The sequence below is a fragment of the Nuphar pumila genome, chromosome 17, assembly GCF_984573655.1.
Source record: "Nuphar pumila chromosome 17, dmNupPumi1.hap1.1, whole genome shotgun sequence".
Lineage (NCBI taxonomy): Eukaryota > Viridiplantae > Streptophyta > Magnoliopsida > Nymphaeales > Nymphaeaceae > Nuphar > Nuphar pumila.
This window is the reverse complement of record NC_143265.1, coordinates 24,603,531-24,622,875: the sequence shown is the minus strand read 5'-3', so window position 1 is coordinate 24,622,875 and position 19,345 is coordinate 24,603,531. Positions and strand designations below refer to the sequence as shown.

General features: G+C 38.6%; 1 protein-coding gene across 3 annotated transcripts in view; it reads right to left on the bottom strand.

The window, feature by feature from the left end:
* The window catches only part of LOC149811810 (rab GTPase-activating protein 22-like), a 131,723-nt gene that overhangs the window by 71,707 nt on the left and 40,671 nt on the right, over nt 1-19,345 (bottom strand). For 2 of the 3 annotated variants that reach the window (XM_089992533.1, XM_089992532.1), the window contains exons 4-10: nt 4,800-5,554; nt 4,242-4,364; nt 3,996-4,084; nt 3,726-3,926; nt 1,752-2,156; nt 1,249-1,332; nt 809-1,089 (exon numbers count right to left, since the gene is read on the bottom strand). In XM_089992533.1, the coding sequence (XP_089848659.1) occupies nt 1,051-1,089; nt 1,249-1,332; nt 1,752-2,156; nt 3,726-3,926; nt 3,996-4,084; nt 4,242-4,364; nt 4,800-5,554 (1,696 nt within the window). In that variant the 3' untranslated portion in view covers nt 809-1,050. The remainder of the gene's footprint in view (nt 1-808; nt 1,090-1,248; nt 1,333-1,751; nt 2,157-3,725; nt 3,927-3,995; nt 4,085-4,241; nt 4,365-4,799; nt 5,555-19,345) is intronic. The other variant, XM_089992534.1, reaches the window with a different exon arrangement.

Below are 19,345 nucleotides of genomic sequence, written 5' to 3'. Positions count from 1 at the left end.
CCCTAATTAAGTCCATTTTTATCTATATTATATATATATATATAAATGCACACAAATACACGTAGTGTTAACTTAAAACTGTTAAAATTATATATATATATATATATATATATACTCCCCGCATCCCCGCACCCAAGTTTTTTTAAAGTGCCGCATCCGCACGCGCACCTATGTGACATAGGTTTGTGTTAACCCAAGTTAAATGGATAGAAATATGATTTGATTAACGGTGTATAAGTTTAGGTGTGTTTTTAACATTTTTTAAAACTTAGGTGTGCTTTTATTATTGCTAATAAGTTGAGTGTGTTTTTGAAAATCTCCCTTATTTTTATTTTCTTCTGTCTTGGATTCTGTGCCACTTCATGATACAACCATGGGCCCAAGCTCCAGTTAGGTGCCAGAGTGTGGCATACTATATGTATGGATTCTTAAAAAGGCTTGAATCTGATGCCAAGTAAATGTAATATGTTTATGAATGCTTTTATCTGTCAAAAGCTTGAAGAATACATGACAAGAAAGGTCCACTGAGTGTCTTCAGTTAGTGTACCAGAATAAATGTTTGAGGGAGGTACAAAAAGAATACTACGTGTCCATATAACATGAGGAGCTTCATGGCATGCCTATGCAGAGATAGAATAGGTGAAAAGAACTTAACAGATTTCTTAAATCAGATTTCTTACATCAAATTTTAAGTTATTCTTCTATTCACAGATACATAGTTTTTATGTTGATGTAGACTGAGATGCTCTCATGTACATGAAGGCAACTATGTAAAATGATTATGAATGATAAGAAATAATAATTTTACCTGCATAGACTGCAAAAAAGAGGAGGACGCAAGTAATCCAGTTCATCCAAAATTTTCATCAGCTCAACTCAAACTATTACAATGGGAATGATGGAGTGGATCACGTTAACACCAACAGCTCGGATTATAAACATAAAATTGTGCTTGTCAAATTCAATGTTGTCAATGAATCTGAAGACGACAGTTGGGATTTGCTTGGCACCATATCAATAGGAACATGGACCTAATTTTTCCACATCTTCTTATCTCTCTATATTCCCATTGTTAGACTGCTTGATTAGCTGCTGCACAGAGATTAGTTTAGAACATGCTTCTTCAGAAAAATAGACATATGTTCTATGACATAAAGTGATAAACATAGTAGGTAACTGTAAAGTATGGTGTGAAGGAAAATTGAACAAACTTGAGCATTTTCGTTTGTAACTAAGGAGATATCTCACCTTGTAAAAGTATTTCTTTCTTAATCTTATAGCCATTCTTATACATCTCTTGACATTGATTTCAAGATTCGTGTCATTGAACATCTGCATTGGCCAAGATGATATGTCATGATAAAAAAAGGAAAGGAAATATCTGAAAATAGAAACACAAAAACCAGTTGTTCAATGAGAATTTGTCAAACTTAAGTATGGAACACTTCAATGTGCAATGCATACTTTCAAGCATGCAGCAACTTCTAATAGCAATAACTAACTTTAGTTGATCCAGATATCAAAAGAAAATCAAATGATTTAAGTGAAAATTATAGCATCAAAGCAACAAACTTCAAAGCCATATCATCTTCTTCTCTCAGAAGTCAGTTTGAGATTTCTGGTAGGTGCCTGAGTATAGTATAGATTGAGAGAAAATTGAAAAAGAAAAAATTAGGAAATGCAGTTAACAATACTTAGGAAACAGGCAGCATAAACATAAAATTGTTCCATGAAGGATAAAAATGGATTACCTTTATTATGTCATCCATTGAGTGTGTCCGCTTAATAATTTGTGGGCGGTTCACAATCAGGATAGCTGCTACACAGAAAACTGCCAATTCATCATCCACATTCCTTATGGGTGACAAGGTTAAGGTGCCAATTCGCCAACTATAATTCCTTGTCCAGAAATTACTAGCCCTAAGTCCACAAAATGGGATCATTGAAGCTGACTTTATGCCATCGTCTCCAGAAACAGGCTTTCCCACATTCGCTTGGTCCATTTGTGAACCCTTAGAGTTTTGTTTACTGTTTTCCTTGTTTTCTAGTCTTCTCTCAGTTATAGCATCTGTCGGAAGATGTAAAACCAGTGGTTCGAGGCAACTACCCTCTAGTTCACGAGACATAGCTTCATCAAAATCAGCGGCCCACATCATCTAAGACATTAGGAAACAAAGAAGAGAAAATAAGTAGAAGAAAGAGAATGTGATTTGAAAAGGGAAAAAAATGGTTTATTCAAAAGTGGCAAAAGAGGAAGCAAATGATATTAACCATGGAGGTAGAAATTTCATCAGGATTTTTTTGCATTTGAATGTGTGAATAGATGCATGAATGATTTACAAATGAAAGAGTGAGAAGAGAAGCCAAGGAGTGGAGACCAATGGAATCATTCTCTTATTCAGCTTAGCAACTCATAAATACAAGACCCACCAACCTCTTTATTAGGGTTACACACTAATAAGAAATGACAAATACTAAATTATTAACTGTGAATTATTTATAGCAAGCTACAAAGCAAACTGAAAATATACCAACTAGCTCCCTGAGCACAAATCAACCACTCAACATGCATGACGCACCCATGAAACTTTGTTATCATAATGTCTTGCAGTGGACGCTACTCCCAATCTCTGGGGAGCCATCATATAACCAAACTATCTCAGTTGTTATTTCAACCATGGTTCAATATTTAACCTCTGTAGCAGAGAACCTGATTCCTTCTCGCTCTTTACAGTGCCATGAGATCAAAGAAACACCAAACAAAATACAGCAACCTATACTAGAATATTGATCTTTCTTGCATCCGCCAACTCGAAGGTACAGTATGCTCTAAGCACAAGAAGTGAAAATGAGAAAAAATAACACTAGTGTAGTGTCATAAACAGTTTGAATAATCCTCAACATAGTAGCCAAATGAACTATACATGGATCATGTATAAAGTATAAACGAACTGACTAAATGCACTGCATATATAATATCAAGCCATGAAATAGTCAAATAAATGAGATATCCTACAAGTTGTCTCTCACTGTAGGATCACTGAGCAACTCTTTGTAGTACGCATGAAGTTCACTTCAACTGGTGTGACAACTGGCATAGTATCCTTAACAAAGCTAGCTTGTGCCACTAAATCTATAGAACACATGCTGTTACAAAAAATACTTTCATTCCATGTATCATAATACCAAAAAGGGTACCATTTACTAGCTATGCACAGAAAACAACACAACACACTAGATTTGCTATTCCCAGTGGGATCAAATTTTATACCTTAAGCATTAAACTTTCTTTTGTTGCAATGATCTGCTAAAGCCATTACCAAAAGCAAAAAAGCACATCACTGAAAGCAACAAAATAGACTAAGCAATATTAACAATTAAAACAAACTTATCACTAGTCTTATAAAAGCTAGGCATCACACGGGAATACATGTTTCGATTACCCAAGACAGGCTTACTGTCCCATATACATGACGCATTCCAGTCACTTTTCTTTTCTTTTCTTTTCTTTTTGCATCAACTGGGATCTCTGGAATGGCTTTTTTTTTTCCTTTCTCTTGAGTATCTTGAAGGTGATTTTAATAGCATTTTCTAAACAATGCAATTGTCATCTACTTTGTAGCCAATTCACTATTTATCAGCAGATTTGCCAAATTGTCTGCACATGACTAGCAGCAAAAGCCTTCCAAGAGTATAGAATAATCACCATCTTAAGGAACACAAACCTCCCACATGCAAAGTGCTTCATTGAATGACAACTCCCGACGAAAAAGCACAAGGAGCATTCGAAATGCAAAAAGAAGGCTCTCAGCACCTATAACTGATAAATGTGTGAAAATTTCAATGTCTGTCAGTTCCAAGATCCGTCCTACAGCTTCCAACTGTCTCATAACTCCCGTAGGTCCTTCCATCTGGAAATTTTGCCGCTACAAAGCACCAAACAAATTGAATATGAAATGCCAATGCAAGAGGAACTTCAGTGACTAAGGGCTTACCATTCGTCGGAGAAGCATCTCAAAGCACCAAAAAGCGTCTGCATTATCCTCATAGAGGACAACAAAAGGAGAGAGCAAATCACTCATACCTGAAATCAGATTTCATTTGCAATGTATAACTTTAGTTGCTAGACACAATGCTTGTGTTAACACTTAAAACATCTAGAAGTTTCTATTCACTGTTCTAATTCACAGCAGGAAAGAAAAATAAGAGTAATATATCATTAAACAAGGAAGTCAGACAACCTTGGCAGTAGCCAGTATCTGGGTCCACCCATGCATAGACAGCCAGAATATCTGACATCCGAGCAACATTTTTTGCATCACCATAAAATTCAAGATGGCTGTCTGTTCTCACTACATCAACCACTGATATTGCACAAAGTTAGTTGAGAAGACCTACCACAGATATGTTTCTCAAATGGAATAGAAAGACATGTTTCTCTTTCTTCTACGAAAACACAGTAACTTAGAAAACTAGTTCTAGAAAAAGCTGTTCAATGTTTGGTTATTACATTTCAAAATCTGTATGCACTTCAAATACATGCCTGAGGTATAAAATGACATTCTTGCTTTTTTTCATAAAACAACTCATCTTACATCACATTATGCTTTTTTCTTAAATAAATCCACAATGAGGACATTTTAGACACTCACTAAAAATGATTTTAGGACCAAGAATGTCTTTGAATTATAAACTATAAAGCAGGCAGCTAAACATAATATGAGGTGGATTTCTGTAACTAGCTGGTAATTAACGACCTTTTGTGATTTTTCTCAAAAAAATTCAAATTATATATATACCAATTCTGTGGAGCGTCCATAGCCAATCAGCAACTCTCCCTTCATTAGCAATCATTCCATCATGCACATCAATTGTAGTCATTTCTTGGCCGTTTTGTATTCCAGTTATGTTAAGGGAAATCCTTTTCTGTTCCAAGCTCTTTGGCTGCGTCATTTTTCCTTGGGTTGCTGTATCGGAGTTGTCATAGTTCCTTACCCTACCATGTACATCAATAGTTGGTGCATCTTCCATTATCAGGTCTACGTTGTTATTAATTTGAAAACTATGCATAGGCTCATTGTTCCTCTGTTGTGTAACTACAGTATTTTCTTGCACTTCACATACTTCCTCATCCCTGTCACTCTTTTCAAACAAATTTGTGACGGGCAGAGGAGGAAAATCAAAATAAGAATCTGCTGTGTAATCTGGTTCATACAATCTCTCTGGCCTGGAAGAAAAATAATCATTTGAAGAATCATAAGCTTCATGGTCAGTGCTCCGCTCGACACTCACAGGGTCAGCTGAATCACTTAAAACCCCCACCTGAGATGCACAGGATACTTCTGCACAAACATTATTCAGTTTAGAATGTCTCTCTGTTTCATTAGCAGCATCTTTAGAAGCTTGTGTGTTGACACTACTTATAGTTCTGTTCTTATCCTTGGACACAATTCTTACATCCATCACTTTGGACCCGACAGCATATGCAAGGGTACCAGTACCGATGCTTGAATGCATCATTTGGCATTGCTTGATTAAATCCTTGTAGCGCTCCCTGAAATAACAGTATACAAGCATCACATTTAGTACATTTGATAAAATAAATGAATTTTCCTGATAGAGAAAAAATAATTGGCCACTTTTGACATTTCAGCTCCATAAGTAAGCAAACATGACAAAAAATGTTGGCATGAGACAGGATTTCTCCATTTAGCAGCTTGTTGCAAAGATATTTTGGACAACTCTCAAAAGTTACAAGTTAGCAAGTATGCATGACAAGAACAACAAATCTGCCATGACAAACACTGAAAGCACAGTTTGTGATGTTGCATGTAAATCAATATGCAGAATGAAAACAGCCTAATTCTTGCTCATGTGCCTGGCAAAAAATTGATTTATCCTAGTGCCTACAGGGATGTTTTTGTGCCAGCAATTAGAAGTGTACCAGTATAAATGAAAAAAGTGGACAGGAAAAGTTTTCAGTGAAACATTTGCGCAGCAAAAGGTGTTCAAAATGCCATGAAACTTTCTATTATTTACTTCTTACGGTTGAGATGGACAACATACCAGACTAAGGGCCTATTTGTTTCAGGCTATGTCAAAGGTAGGGGTGGACACCGGTGAAATTCCACTAGAGGGGGGGTGAATAGTGAAATATGATGCAGATCGATAAAATAAAAAATAAGGCAATAAGGCACAACACAATAAACATAGGATTTATACTGGTTCGGCCGAGTTACTGACCTACATCCAGTCCCCAAGTAAAACACTTGAACCTTCCACTATAACATCCGAGTCACCGGATAAATAGTACAACATCCTCTTCCTCAGAGGTCTACTTCTCTCAACAGAGAAGGGAAACACCCTCTTCCTCAGAGGTCTACTTCTCTCAACAGAGAAGGGAAAACACCCTCTCCTCAGAGGTCTACTTCTCTCAACAGAGAAGGAAAAACACTCTCTTCCTCAGAGGTCTACTTCTCTCAACAGAGAAGGGATACAGCAGAGATCAGAAAGTTACAACACTTTCCTATAGAACCTTCAGAATGATATGCAGAGTATGAATGCACGTATGAAGATTCTCAGAATGATCTTTTTCTTTTCTTACACACTCTTGTATTTTTCTGAGAGCTTTTCTTGACTTTTTCTCTTTCTTTTTCTAAGCTCTTTTCTCAGAGTGTCGAGCAGGAATTTTTCTCGTTGAAAGCTTGCTTGTCTTTTCACACTGTTGTGTTTGTATATATATAGTCTTTAGAAAACTAGTCGTTGTCTTTTTGAAATGATTGTCCTTTTGGGATATGAGAAGTCAGGTCATTTCAAAAACAACTTAGTGTGAAAAAGATAAGTGTACTATATTGCTTTTTCAAAAAGTCTTCTTTCCATACGAAGCATTTTTGGAGTACACTATTCGTTGGTGTATTTTAAATGAGTTATTCTTTGTATTAGGTCTTTTCTCATAATAAATGTTCTGTAGTATTTTTGAACGTTGAAGTGTAGTTTATCATGTAGTTTTGTCTTTACTCAATTTAATGGTTTGTAGTACATTGAACGTTGGAATATATTCTATCATGTAATTTTGTCTTTACTCAATTTAATGAATATTAGTATATTAATATTTTTCTTACAAGTCGTCACTTATAATAAATGTATGTAAGTGTGATAAATGTTTGTTGAGTACTTTATTTATAAATGGTCATTTCTTAAAAGCTTTTTCGAATAGCATTTAATGTTTATAGAAGGAATGATGACTTTAAGTAAGTCGACATTCTTGAGTATGGGTTTTATTTATAAATAAATAGTCATTTCTCAAATGCTTTTTGAGGTGGCATTTAATACTTACAGAAAGAAATGGTCATTTCTTATTTTAATAAAATAATATTTATTTTCTCAAATCGTCAATTCTAAAATGAATGGTTGTGAAGTACACTAAATGCTTGAGTAATACTTATATTACAAATAGTCATTTCTCAAATAAATGCTTGTGTATTATCTTTTCATAATTTGTCTTTTCTTACATAAATGTTTATGTATTATGAACAAAAAATTCTTATGTAAAAATTTGTGTATTATGAACTAATGCATTTTGTCTTTTCTTACATAAATGCTTATGTATTATGAACCAATACATCTTTTCACATTTTGTCTTTTCTTACATAAATGCTTATGTATTATGAACCAATACATCTTTTCACATTTTGTCTTTTCTTACATAAATGCTTATGTATTATGAACCAAAATTTCTTACGTAAATGTGTATATTATGAATTAATTCATTTTGTCTTTTTCTTTCATATTTGAAATCATTAGCTTTTATATCTTTTCAAGTTGTCTTTTTCATAAATGCATGTTAGAAGGTACAATTAATGCTTTTGAAATCATGAGATATTATATCTTGTCAAAATGTCTTTTTCATAAATGCTTGTAAGAAAGTACAATTAATGCTTTTGAAATCATGAGCTATCTTGTCAAAATGTCTTTTTCATAAATGCTTGTAAGAAGTACAATGATTTGTTTCAAAAAGGTGTTTTTGAAATGCTACAATATACATAACGTATCCTTTTATGAAAGCTTAACTTTTTGTAAATAAATGGCTTGTATGATTTCAAAGCATATAGTCTAATATGAAATACGCATGCTTCTGAAGGTTCTGTTACATATGACTCTAAAGAAGAAAAAAGTCTTCATCTTGAGGAAGCCGATCTTCTTGGATAATCTTTATGAATGTATGGCCCATCAAGCTTTTTCTTCAAAGTAGTATGATTGCATCAAATAGTTGCAGTTGATCAAGTTGTCTTCACTCTTCTTAAGTGAAATAACCTTGCATCAAATACTCGTTAAATACATAGCACATCATATCCAGTCATAATATAACATATTCAGTTTCACATATGAAAGCATATCATATTTATCATATCTCATGAAAGCATATCATGTATTTATCATGTATCATCAAAACATAGTTTCTCAACAACCGGGGTGGGTTGCCCACGGGCTTTCAATACACGGCCCAGTTTGGATCGGGCTCGGGCCCCAATTTCAGGACCCTGCCTGATAAAAGTCGGGCTCAGGCCGGGGTCCTGGCCAGAGCTGGGCCTTTATTATTGTAAATATATATATATATATATATAAAGATTATTTACTGTTTTAAAAAGTGCCCCCCTTCTTCCCGCCTTTTACACATTTTGAAAAAACAAAAGATGACAGCTGCCATCTGTCAGAATGAAATGATGAGAGAGAGACACTTCTCTCTCCCTCTCTTCTTCCTTGGGAAGAGAAATGGCCTCTCTCTCTCTCGGGGTTTCTGGCAAGTCACGGATATTGCTATCAAAGCCCGAGCCAATTAGCGTCGGGCCAAGCCCGACCCAATAATAATTGGGTCGAGCTTTTGGCAGCTGTTCAGATTTCGAGCCAGCCCAGCCTAATGGCAACCCCTAGTCACAGGACATTTCACGGACAATGTGTATCCCGTACCAACATGACATGACACTTGAACACTTAGAGGATATTAAAAGTTTATGTAATATAATGTATCATAAAGGTATGTAAAGTAACTCTTAGTCTAATATGTATGTACCCTATAAAGAAGGGGTATACTAGACTTTTCAGTTTTTTCTTTTTGAGGTCTCAAGGGGGTCGACCCCTTTACTTATGTATGTGACTCTCATTCATGACATGCAATGAATAGAATACACGTTCACTCATTTGTGTTGAGCCTCCTCTAACCCTAACCTCACTCCCTCCTATTTTTGTGTTTTTCTAACATGGTATCAGAGCTAGAGGGTGTAGGGAGGAGTTTTTGCTGAATTTGGAAGGAAGAGGAAGAAGCTTGGAGTTGGTACATAAGTGACGTCAGCTGACATCACCCCTATTGGAATGACTGGTACATTTGTTCAGCTTTTGGTCAGTTTGATTCTTTGGGTTGCTAGAGGTTGATTTTAGACACTACAAATCAAACCTCATTCGATTTGGAGCTGTTTTGGATTTTTAGTGATTTTTTAAGATTTTTTGGATTCTTGGAAAGGTTCAGTCCAGATTTGGGAAAACGTTGATTCTTGCTCAGATTTTGTTTTCTAGAAGCCCAAATAGACTCTATTTAGGTCGTTTTTACTATGAGAGGTTGACCAAAGTGCTTGGGTCGATTATTTTGGGTTTTGGAGAGGATTTGGACAGGTTTTTGGGGTGTTTTCTATTTCTATCGACTGCACTTAGTGAGCAAGGTTGTGCTGTTTTTGTGTGGATTCAATATTTTTAAGCATATTGTGGTGTTTATTTGTGACTTGTATCATCTACTTAGACCTTTTGAAGTGCCTCTAGTTTTTTTTGGTAAGCTTGCCTCTTTCAATCTTTGGTAAATAAAAAGTGTATATATATATATAATTATATATAATATATGTATATTTATTATATATTTTCTTTTTATTTTATTTTATTTTCTTTTTGGTTTGTCTAGTTCATTTTGAACTAGACTCAAGCTAGTCAACACTTTGTTGTTGACTAGTTTAAGAGCTGTTGTCTCTTCAAGGCCCATCTCTTCCTCTCACTTATGTGTATAAACAAGGGTAACTTTAATGAAACAAGAGTGCACAATTACAGCGCCAACAAAGGGCAACACAAGTGCGCAAATATACTATGGTCTCTAATGGACCGAAGACAATCTCATAAAAGAGATACACAAAAGCACGAGTTCCACAAGAGCACAAAGGCACAAAACCCACAAGAGTACAATAGAAAAATAGATCTTGTATCAGCACATGAAATGCTTTAGAAAAGCATAAAATACATAGTGAGGTGACATGCCTTTAAGGGAGGCAGCCCAACAGTCGTTGGACTGCCGCCAATGGTCATAATGACCGTTGGAGGCAATCCAACGACTAATTGGACTGTCACCCCAACAACTCTTTTCAATTTACAATTAAAAAACAGAAAAATAGAGAAAATAAAAAAGACCTTACAATTCCTAATATACGGTACTAAAATACAAATTATTAAATGACCAAAATACTCTTGATATACGTATATTGCTGACAAGGGGTGCAACCCCCTGCCTCCTCGTAATTTGCTGACAGCAGGTCAGCAGGGACTCGTAGCCCCTTCCCCTGCTTCTTGCGTTGATAGCAGGTACGCAAGGGCACGATGTCCCTGCCTCTGCTTCCTTCACGTCAGGTCAGCGGCACTGCTCCTGATCTTCTATTTTTCGTGTTAGCTTGCTAAGATTGTCGCTTTTGCAGCTCGTACGACGAATCTCGCTCACGCTCCTCGACCCGAGACGTCAATCGTTTACACCCGCAGGCGCCAGCAAGCTTGCAACTCCCCAAGGTATGAAAAGATTGCACGGAGGACTTGGGCAATTGAATTGAGTTCAATTAACTAAAATGGATAAGTAAATAAATATATATGCATATATATATCATATATATTTATACGAGTACGCATTTAACTCAAGGATGCGGTTTTGCGATCCTTTTCCTTTACTTTCTGCCATGTCTTTACTTTGTCGTCACACTTTGAGCCTAGGCTCTTGCTTTTGCAAATGTTTCGTTACTGTCTTACCATTGCAGATGACGCTCAGGTTTTCGCTCATTGCATGTGCTATAAAGGCATCCTCGTGGAGGATGCAAGAGGCATTTACCGCTCTCCCTCTTGCGACAACAGTTGAGTCGGGAGCTTAGCGATACATCCTCATCTAAGGAGAGGGATCCCTAGTAGGGATTCTGGCTTTTCGAGCGAGCAGTCCTGTAAAGTTGACTTGAGCGAACTTCTTAGCGAGGGCTCTGTTGAGAAATCTGTATCCCGTCTATCGAGGCTAGTATCGAGTCATGCGAGGCATGTAGATACCACGATAGCGGATGAGATTCTAGAAAATCGCATGCCAAATGTGGCACAAGCTATTGGCTGTTTCAAAAGATAAATAATGTCAAAAGTAAAGTTTGAGAGACATTACATCTTTGTAAAACACTTATGTTGAGGCTCCTATTGAGAAGCTATACACCTTTCATCCTAGAGTACTTGTAGTCGTGGAGTACACGCTAGTACTGTGATGATCGGATGAGACGGTCGTGCGACCTCAAACCGTGCTAAATGCATAATGTTGTAATCACATAAAATGTGACCGATCGCCTTCACAGGCTAGATGCTCGAGCGGTTGAAAGACCACAGCATAGAATGGGTCGTTAGTTAAGCAACACCTAATGCACTCATTCGCTTCTTGTTGTCTGTCAAGGGAGAGGACAGAGCGGTACAAAACTCCAATGTATAGGTTGTTAACAACCACCCTACGGGCAAAGATCCGGCCTTTCCAGTCATTGGAGTTAGGGGAAGGGACTACCAGACATTATTCTAGGTGGTAGATCCTATAGACTTCTGCAGAAGTTGGATGCATCCGTTGTCAAGTACTTGCATTTGGGGAATCCTCTCTCGACTAAGGTGTCCCCTTACGAGCGGACTCAACTAGCTATTCGAGTTATTGAAAATACATAGAATAACAGACGTCTGAACTAGTCTCGGTTGTTTCTACGTTTTGCCTGCGCGTACCCGCAGGCCAGTAATATCGAAACATAAAGTTTGTTCACACTGGTTGATGGGTCATGAGACTTGCTTATTACGTAGTAGTTCACAGCTTACGATCAAAAGAATCGTCATGCTGCGTTTGACAGTTGCACTGCTTACATGTTTTGAACTGGTTACCTACTTGAACTGCTTACCTATTTTGCACTGCTTACCTGTTTAACTGCATGTCTGCTTTAAACTGCTTAGCATGCTGAATTAAATGTTCTTAATTCAGTTTCCTGTAGTCGCACTTGTGCACCTACTAGTTTTTCGCGAAACTAACTCATTCTATGGGTACAGGTGATGATTAGGTACACCACGAGTGATGGCGCGATGACAAGATGGCTTCAAGACTTCCTTTTTCCTGCTCTTAGCTCGCGTCCTGGACGTTTTGGGTTTTGTAACGGATTTTCCCTTGGATATCCGAATTTTGTACTATTTGGGGAACTTCTTAAATGAAAGTGGCTTTTCCAATTGTTTTACAAGTAGCATGGATTGTGAGTTTTGGTTCTTTTAGCTAACGTGCCCAAAGTTGCCAGCTTGTCTTTCTAAATTTAACAAAAGAATAGTCTTCCGTTGAATTCATAAACTCCGAAGGAAAGAGATTTTTTCTAGTCTCTTGCCTGTTTCCTGAAAGGTTAAAAAGTTTGAAATTTTGGGACGTTACAATAAAGAAAAGAGAAAAGGTTTTCTCTTTCAACTTGTAATTTCCTAATAGCCGAACCTTCTTATTTTTGTTCTTACATGACTAGTTCATCCCAAATAAGAGATAAAATACCATAAAAGTCTCTTACACTTTTATTTCCTTATTTGGTATTACGTACATTGTCTTGAAGATAATATAGCCTAGTCATATCCTTTTGAATGAAGTTGTTTTTTAGGAAAATTCATGCATCAGATGCCCTTTTAAATTTGATGATATTGGTAGTGATTTTGAACTTCATGGTATTCATAAACCATGAAAGAATTTGAGCATTGCTAGCTTCCCAATCCTCCAACTTGTTTTGATATTCTTGCAAAACTTTCTCCTTTTCTTCTTCGGATAGGGCTTTGACTTGATCCCCTTCTCTTCTTGTCAATTTAAGTTTAGGCTCATTAGTGGTTTTACTAACAAAACCCCAAAGGTTTTTACCTTTGATATGATTTTCCATAGCGGTCGCCCACATTGAATGGTTGTTTTCGTTGAACTTAGGAGATGACGGAGGCAAAATCTCTTTCTCCCATAATGAAGAAGACTTGTGTTTGAGCACTAAAGGTTGAAGAGCACCACCACAAAGAGAGCCCCAAGATAGCTTTCACTACTTGAAGAGCTTAGCTCTGATACCATGTAATGAAACAAGAGTGCACAATTACAATGCTAACGAAGGGCTACACAAGTGCACAAATATACTATGGACTCTAATAGACCGACAATCTCATAAAAGAGATATACAAAAGCACGAATTCCACAAGAGCACAATAGAAAAATAAATCTTGTATTAGCGCATGAAATGCTTTAGAAAAGCATAAAATGCATAATGAGGTGCCGTTAAGGGATGCAGTCCAACGACTAATTGGACTGTCACCCCAACAACTCTTTTGAATTTACAATAAAAAATAGAAAAATAAAGAAAATAAAAAAGACCTTATAGTCCCTAATGGACTGTACTAAAATACATATTATTAAATGACCAAAATACCCTTGATATATATATATATACATATATATATATATATTGTATAAATATACGTATATCAGTTAGGTATAAATATATACACAGTATTTTAACAATAACTCCCCTCTCATTGTATCAATGTTTTTTAAGCATTTTATGTGAATGAAATAAAGATTATTATTTTTACTCTTGAGCCTTCTCATTTGTGCCCTTTTGTGGGTTATGGTTAATGTGTCTTTAATAGACACTGGTTGTGAGCATTTGTGCTTTTGTTGGTCTTCATTTAATAATGTGGTATCAAAGCTAGAAAGCTCTTGGATCTTGGAAAGTTGCTACCTCGACTTTCATGCCATTGAAGCAAGAAGTTGTCGCTTTTCCTTTTTGATGATTCAAGTATTCTTGTGTTTACATAGTTGAAGAAAGGAATGGTTCGTTGGCTTAAAGAGATTGTTGACTCTACTCAAAGATCGTGGAATCATGATGTGCTCTTGTTCTTTCTCATTTTTCTTTTTTTTCTCTCTCATCTTCTTTCTCTCACTCACACTTGTAAGAATGGATGACAATGATAAAGTCACCATCATGCCCATAAAAACTAAATTATACCAATTATGTAACGTGGGCTTCAATTATGAAGCACCACATTTGGCGAAATAGGTTGTGGGGGTTAGTAGATGGTTCCGATTCGAAACCAAAACTAATCCTCACAAAAATAACAAAAGAGAAAGAGGTACCCTTTAAGAAAGGAGAGAAAACTATGGTATTAGCTACATGAGAAAAAATAAAAAGAATGGAGGATGGGGCATGCCAAGATCATGTCTTGGCTAATTAATAGCGTAGATATCAAGAAATGTGCTAGTCTTGCAATGTAACGCCCCAAGAATTCGAACCTTATAATTTCTTTGAAATAGTTGGAAAAAAAATCTTTTTCTTTTCAGAGTTTATTTTTAAGATCAGCGGAAACGATTTCTTTAAAAGAAAAAGGACAGGTATGACAACCTTTGGCACGTTAGCGAGAAAACAAAGATTTACCATGGACGATCTGCAATAATATTTAGGAAACCATTTCTTCTATTTAAAGAGAGTATCAAGTTTGTACAAAATTTGGATTTCCTCTAGGGAAAACCGTATCAAAAACCAAAATGTCCAGGAGAAGAACTACGAGCAGAAACAGTGGATCCTTAAATCATCTCGCAGTCGCGCCATCGCCTGATGCACCTATTCGTCACTTGTACCCATGAAATGGGTTAGTTTTGCGAAAAAACTAGTAGGAGAGCACAAAAACAGAAAGAACTAAATTAGGCATGAATAATTTATGCAGCAGGTAGTAACGAGCAAACTAAGCAGATAGACCGAAGGAACAAGCTAAGTACAACAAACTGAAAAGGTGAGCATGCTCAACTTAGTTATTACTTGTTAACCGGCCATGCGGGTACATACATGGCACGTGAGTCGAAACAGCCGAGACCAAGCCGAGTGTTCATTATGTCAAGTATTTTAAGATACCTCGGTTGGCTGACTGAATCTTATTCCTATGGAGACGACCGATGGTCGAGAGAGTAAGTTCCCAAGGCCTGATAGGGATGCATCCAACTTCTGCACTAGTGTTAGGCTAACTATTGTAGCCCCAATCCCCCCTAACCTCCGATGACTGGGGAAGACGGGTCTTATGCCCGTAAAAAGTCATAAATGGTCTGTCCATCGGAGTTGGTACCCTTCGTCCTCTCTCTTGACGAAGCTAGGTTGAATCGAGCGCGACGGGGTTTCTTGGCCGTTGCCTCATTCTTCATACTCTGGTCCATTAGACCAAAACGAGCATCTTGCCTATGAAGGTGATCCCATTATTTTTTTTATATGTGTTTTTAACAACGTGCACAAAGCACTAATCGAGGTCATAAGACTCTCTCATCCAATCGTCGTAGTACTAACATGCCTCGCATGTTCAAGAGTACACTTTACGAGGAAAGGGATATAGGTCCTTAATAAGAGCCTCGGGAGTGTGTTTCGTAGAGATATAATGTTTTTAAAAAGCTATTTTAACATTTCTAATCTTTCGAAACGACACACAACTTGCCAACATATGGCATGTGATTTTCTCGAATCTGACAACTGATGACGCAGTGTCTAGGTGCTATGCAAGTTACGACACTGGTTTTGGTAAATGGGCTTCACAAATGAACCCATCACCCAACAACTTGATCTTGCCCTAGATCAAGGGCTTTCCCAAAACATATTGGGTAAAAATAGAGGAATAGGTATTCTTTCTGAATACGCTGTGTCGATGGCAAGGCAAGAACGAAAGACAATAATGCGAAAAGCAAGAGCCTGGGCGCGAAGCGCGATGGCAAACGGAAACAAGAAATGCGAAAACAAAGGACAAGGATCGCGAAACCGCGTCCTTGAATTAAAAGTCAGTAAGTAGTAAATACGAAAGCAAAAGCCTGGGCGCAAAGCGCGACGGTGAACTGAAATAGGAAATGCGAAAGCAAAGGACAAGGATCGCGAAACCGCGTCCTTGAATTAAAAGACAGTAAGTAGTAATTGCTAAAACAAAAGCGTGAGCGCAAAGCGCGACGGCAAACAGAAATAGGAAATGTGAAAGCAAAGGACAAGGATCGCGAAACCGCGTCCTTGATTTAAAAGTGTACTTATATACGTATATGTATATAAATATATCATTAAGTCCTTTCAATCTTTAATTATTTAAACTCGATTTAATTGTTTAAGTCATTGTGCAACTTCTCCTACCTTGGGGTATTTCGAGAATGAAGCCGTCTACGAACGTAGGTGATCGTCGGTTTAGTTCGCGGGGCGCGAACGGGCTCCGTTGCGTAACACTGCAAAAGTATGTTGTTTAGCATGCATAAAACGAATAAAGATAGGGAGAAAAGTCGGTTTCTCCGCAACTCAATGCAGGGGTCATCGGCCCCTACAGTTACGAAAAAGAACGGGGTAGGGTCCAATGACCCATGCCGTTAAAGGAGATAGGTGCAGGGCCATCGGCCCCTGCCGGATATCTAAAGGAGGGCAGGGGCCATCGGCCCCTGCCGTGATAACAATAAGAGGGGCAGGGGCCTTTGGCCCCTGCTAAGTCTTCAAAAGGAGGGGCAAGGGCCTTCGAGGCCCTTGCTGGGTTTTAAAGGATGGAGGGGCCGAAGGCTCCTGCCAGCTTTTCAAAAGAAAGGGGGCAGGGGCCGATGGCCCCTGCCAAGGAAATGAATAGGGAGGGGGAGTCGCAGGGGCCAAAGGCCCCTGTCGAGCCTTTGCTCGATAGGAAAAGAGACAGGGGCCAGAGGCCCCTGTCGGTTAAAAGAGGGGCACGGGCCATCGGCCCCTGCTCGGTTTCCGAGAGATGAGGCAGGAAGGCTCCTACCTCCTTTCTTAAGGAGAAGGGTAGGGGCCATCGGCCCCTACATGAAAGGGAAGGGCAGGGGCCATGGCCCCTGCCGGAATGGTGAAAAGGGCAGGGGGCGGAGCCCCCTGCCTGCTAAGAAGATGAGGGCAAGGGGGCGGAGCCCCCTGCCTACTAAAAACAAAAAAAAGGAAGGCAAAGGGGGGTGGAGCCCCTTTGCCTGACGGAGAAGAGGAAGGAAAGTGGGGGGGGGGGGGGGGGCCGATGGCCCCCTGCCGAAAGGTAAACAGAGGGAGGGAGAGTCGCAGGGGCCTTCGGCCTCTGCCTGCCGCTATCAGGAAGGAGGAGGGGTTACCTGGGCTGCCGGAGGGAGTGGGAGGTCGCCGGGAAGGTGGGGCTCGCCGGAGAGGTGATCGTCGTGAAGGGGTGCTCGTCGGAGAGGTGACCGTCGTGAAGGGGGGCTCGCCGGAGATGCAAAGAGAGAGAGACAAGAGATAGAGTCGGGGGGGAGACAGCAGAGACAGAGGGGAGAGACGAGAGATGAGAGAGAGAGTCGAGGGAGGCTCGTAAGCCTTCCCCTCTCCCCTCTCACCTTTTAATAAGGAGGGGGCGCACACATGGCCCGCCCCCTGTGTCGCCGGAGATCCCCCTGTCGTGGGCTGCCAGCCCCTCTGAAAAGGGTTTTTGAGGGGCTGGGCACTGATGGATCCGGGTCGGGTCTGGACCCGACCCGGGTCCGAGATTTTTTTTTTTTGTTAAAAACTGGGTTTTACATGCAAAGTATGAGCATGTTAATAAGGCTTGGTAATACCTTAAAAATATGTATTCCCTTAAAGATATTGCACATGTATGCTACAAGACAAAGTGCGAACTATGACCTAAGGAGACAAAAGTATTAGAGAATACTATAATGAGTTGTCCGAACTTTGGGAAGAGTTGGTTCTTCTTGAGCCAAAGTGGCATTGTCTTGAAGATATCGAGTTTCGCCAAAAACAACTTGATATGGAACACTTTTACCAATTTATGAATGGTTTGAGGCCAAAATTTGAAACCACCAAATCAACCTTTCTACATAGAGGAAAAGTTTTCTTTGTTGTTGACACTATTGAGGAATTAACTATGAAGAAGAATAGGCTAAAAAGGCAAAATCCAAAAAATGAAGATGATTTTGTTCTAGTCGTGTCTAGACTGGGGAATTATATGTGCACATATACGCTGCCTCATTTCGAAAGACAAGGCAATAATTATGACAAAGGAGAGTGATTTATTACCATTGCCATACAACAACAACTACGCCTTCATCCCAAAACAATTGGGGTCGGCGATATGAACCAACAAAGAAAATCATTATGGGTCTTCCACATGAATCCTTCTCCTCCATTCATTTCTATCCAATGCCATGTCCTCGGTGAGGTTCAACGCATTCATATCCTTTCTTATCACCTCCATCCATGTCTTCCTAGGCCTACCCCGACCTCTTTTAACTAATATATTTTCCCATTTCTCCATCCTTCTAACTGGAGCATCATTAGGCCTTCGTCGAATATGTCCAAACCACCGTAAACGATTCTCTCTCATCTTATTTTCAATGGGTGCAACGCCTACCTTCTTACGTATCTCCTCGTTCCGAATCTTATCTTTTATTGTATTTCCACACATCCATCTCAGCATACGCATCTCAGCTACACTCATTTTTTGAATATAATGTCTCTTGGCAGCCCAACATTCCGTACTATATAGTAAAGCGGGCCTAATAGTCGTCCTATAAAACTTTCCCTTCAACCGCAATGGCATTCTACGATCGCACAACACTCCAGTTGCACTCTTCCATTTCATCCACCCAACCTTTATCCTATGATTTACATCTCCATCAATTTCTCCATACTTTTGAATGATAGATCCCAAATATTTGAAAGAATTATCCACCGGTATTTCGTGCTCACCAAGCTTCACTACACTCCCATCACTACTTCGTTGCTTACTAAATCGACATTCCATGTATTCTGTCTTACTCTTAGTCAACTTAAAACCTCTTGCTTCCAATGTCTGTCTCCATAATTCTAACTTAGCATTAACCCCAGCTCTAGACTCATCAATCAAAAAAATATCATTAGCAAACAACATACACCACGGCACATTTTCTTGAATTGATCTCGTAAGCTCATCCATCACTATAGCAAATAGGAAAGGGCTTAAAGCAGATCCCCATTGCCATGAAGAGGATTTATTACCATTGCCATGAAGAGGAAAAATTATAAGCCTCAATGCCCCAAATTAAAGAGAAGAGATGAAAAGAAAG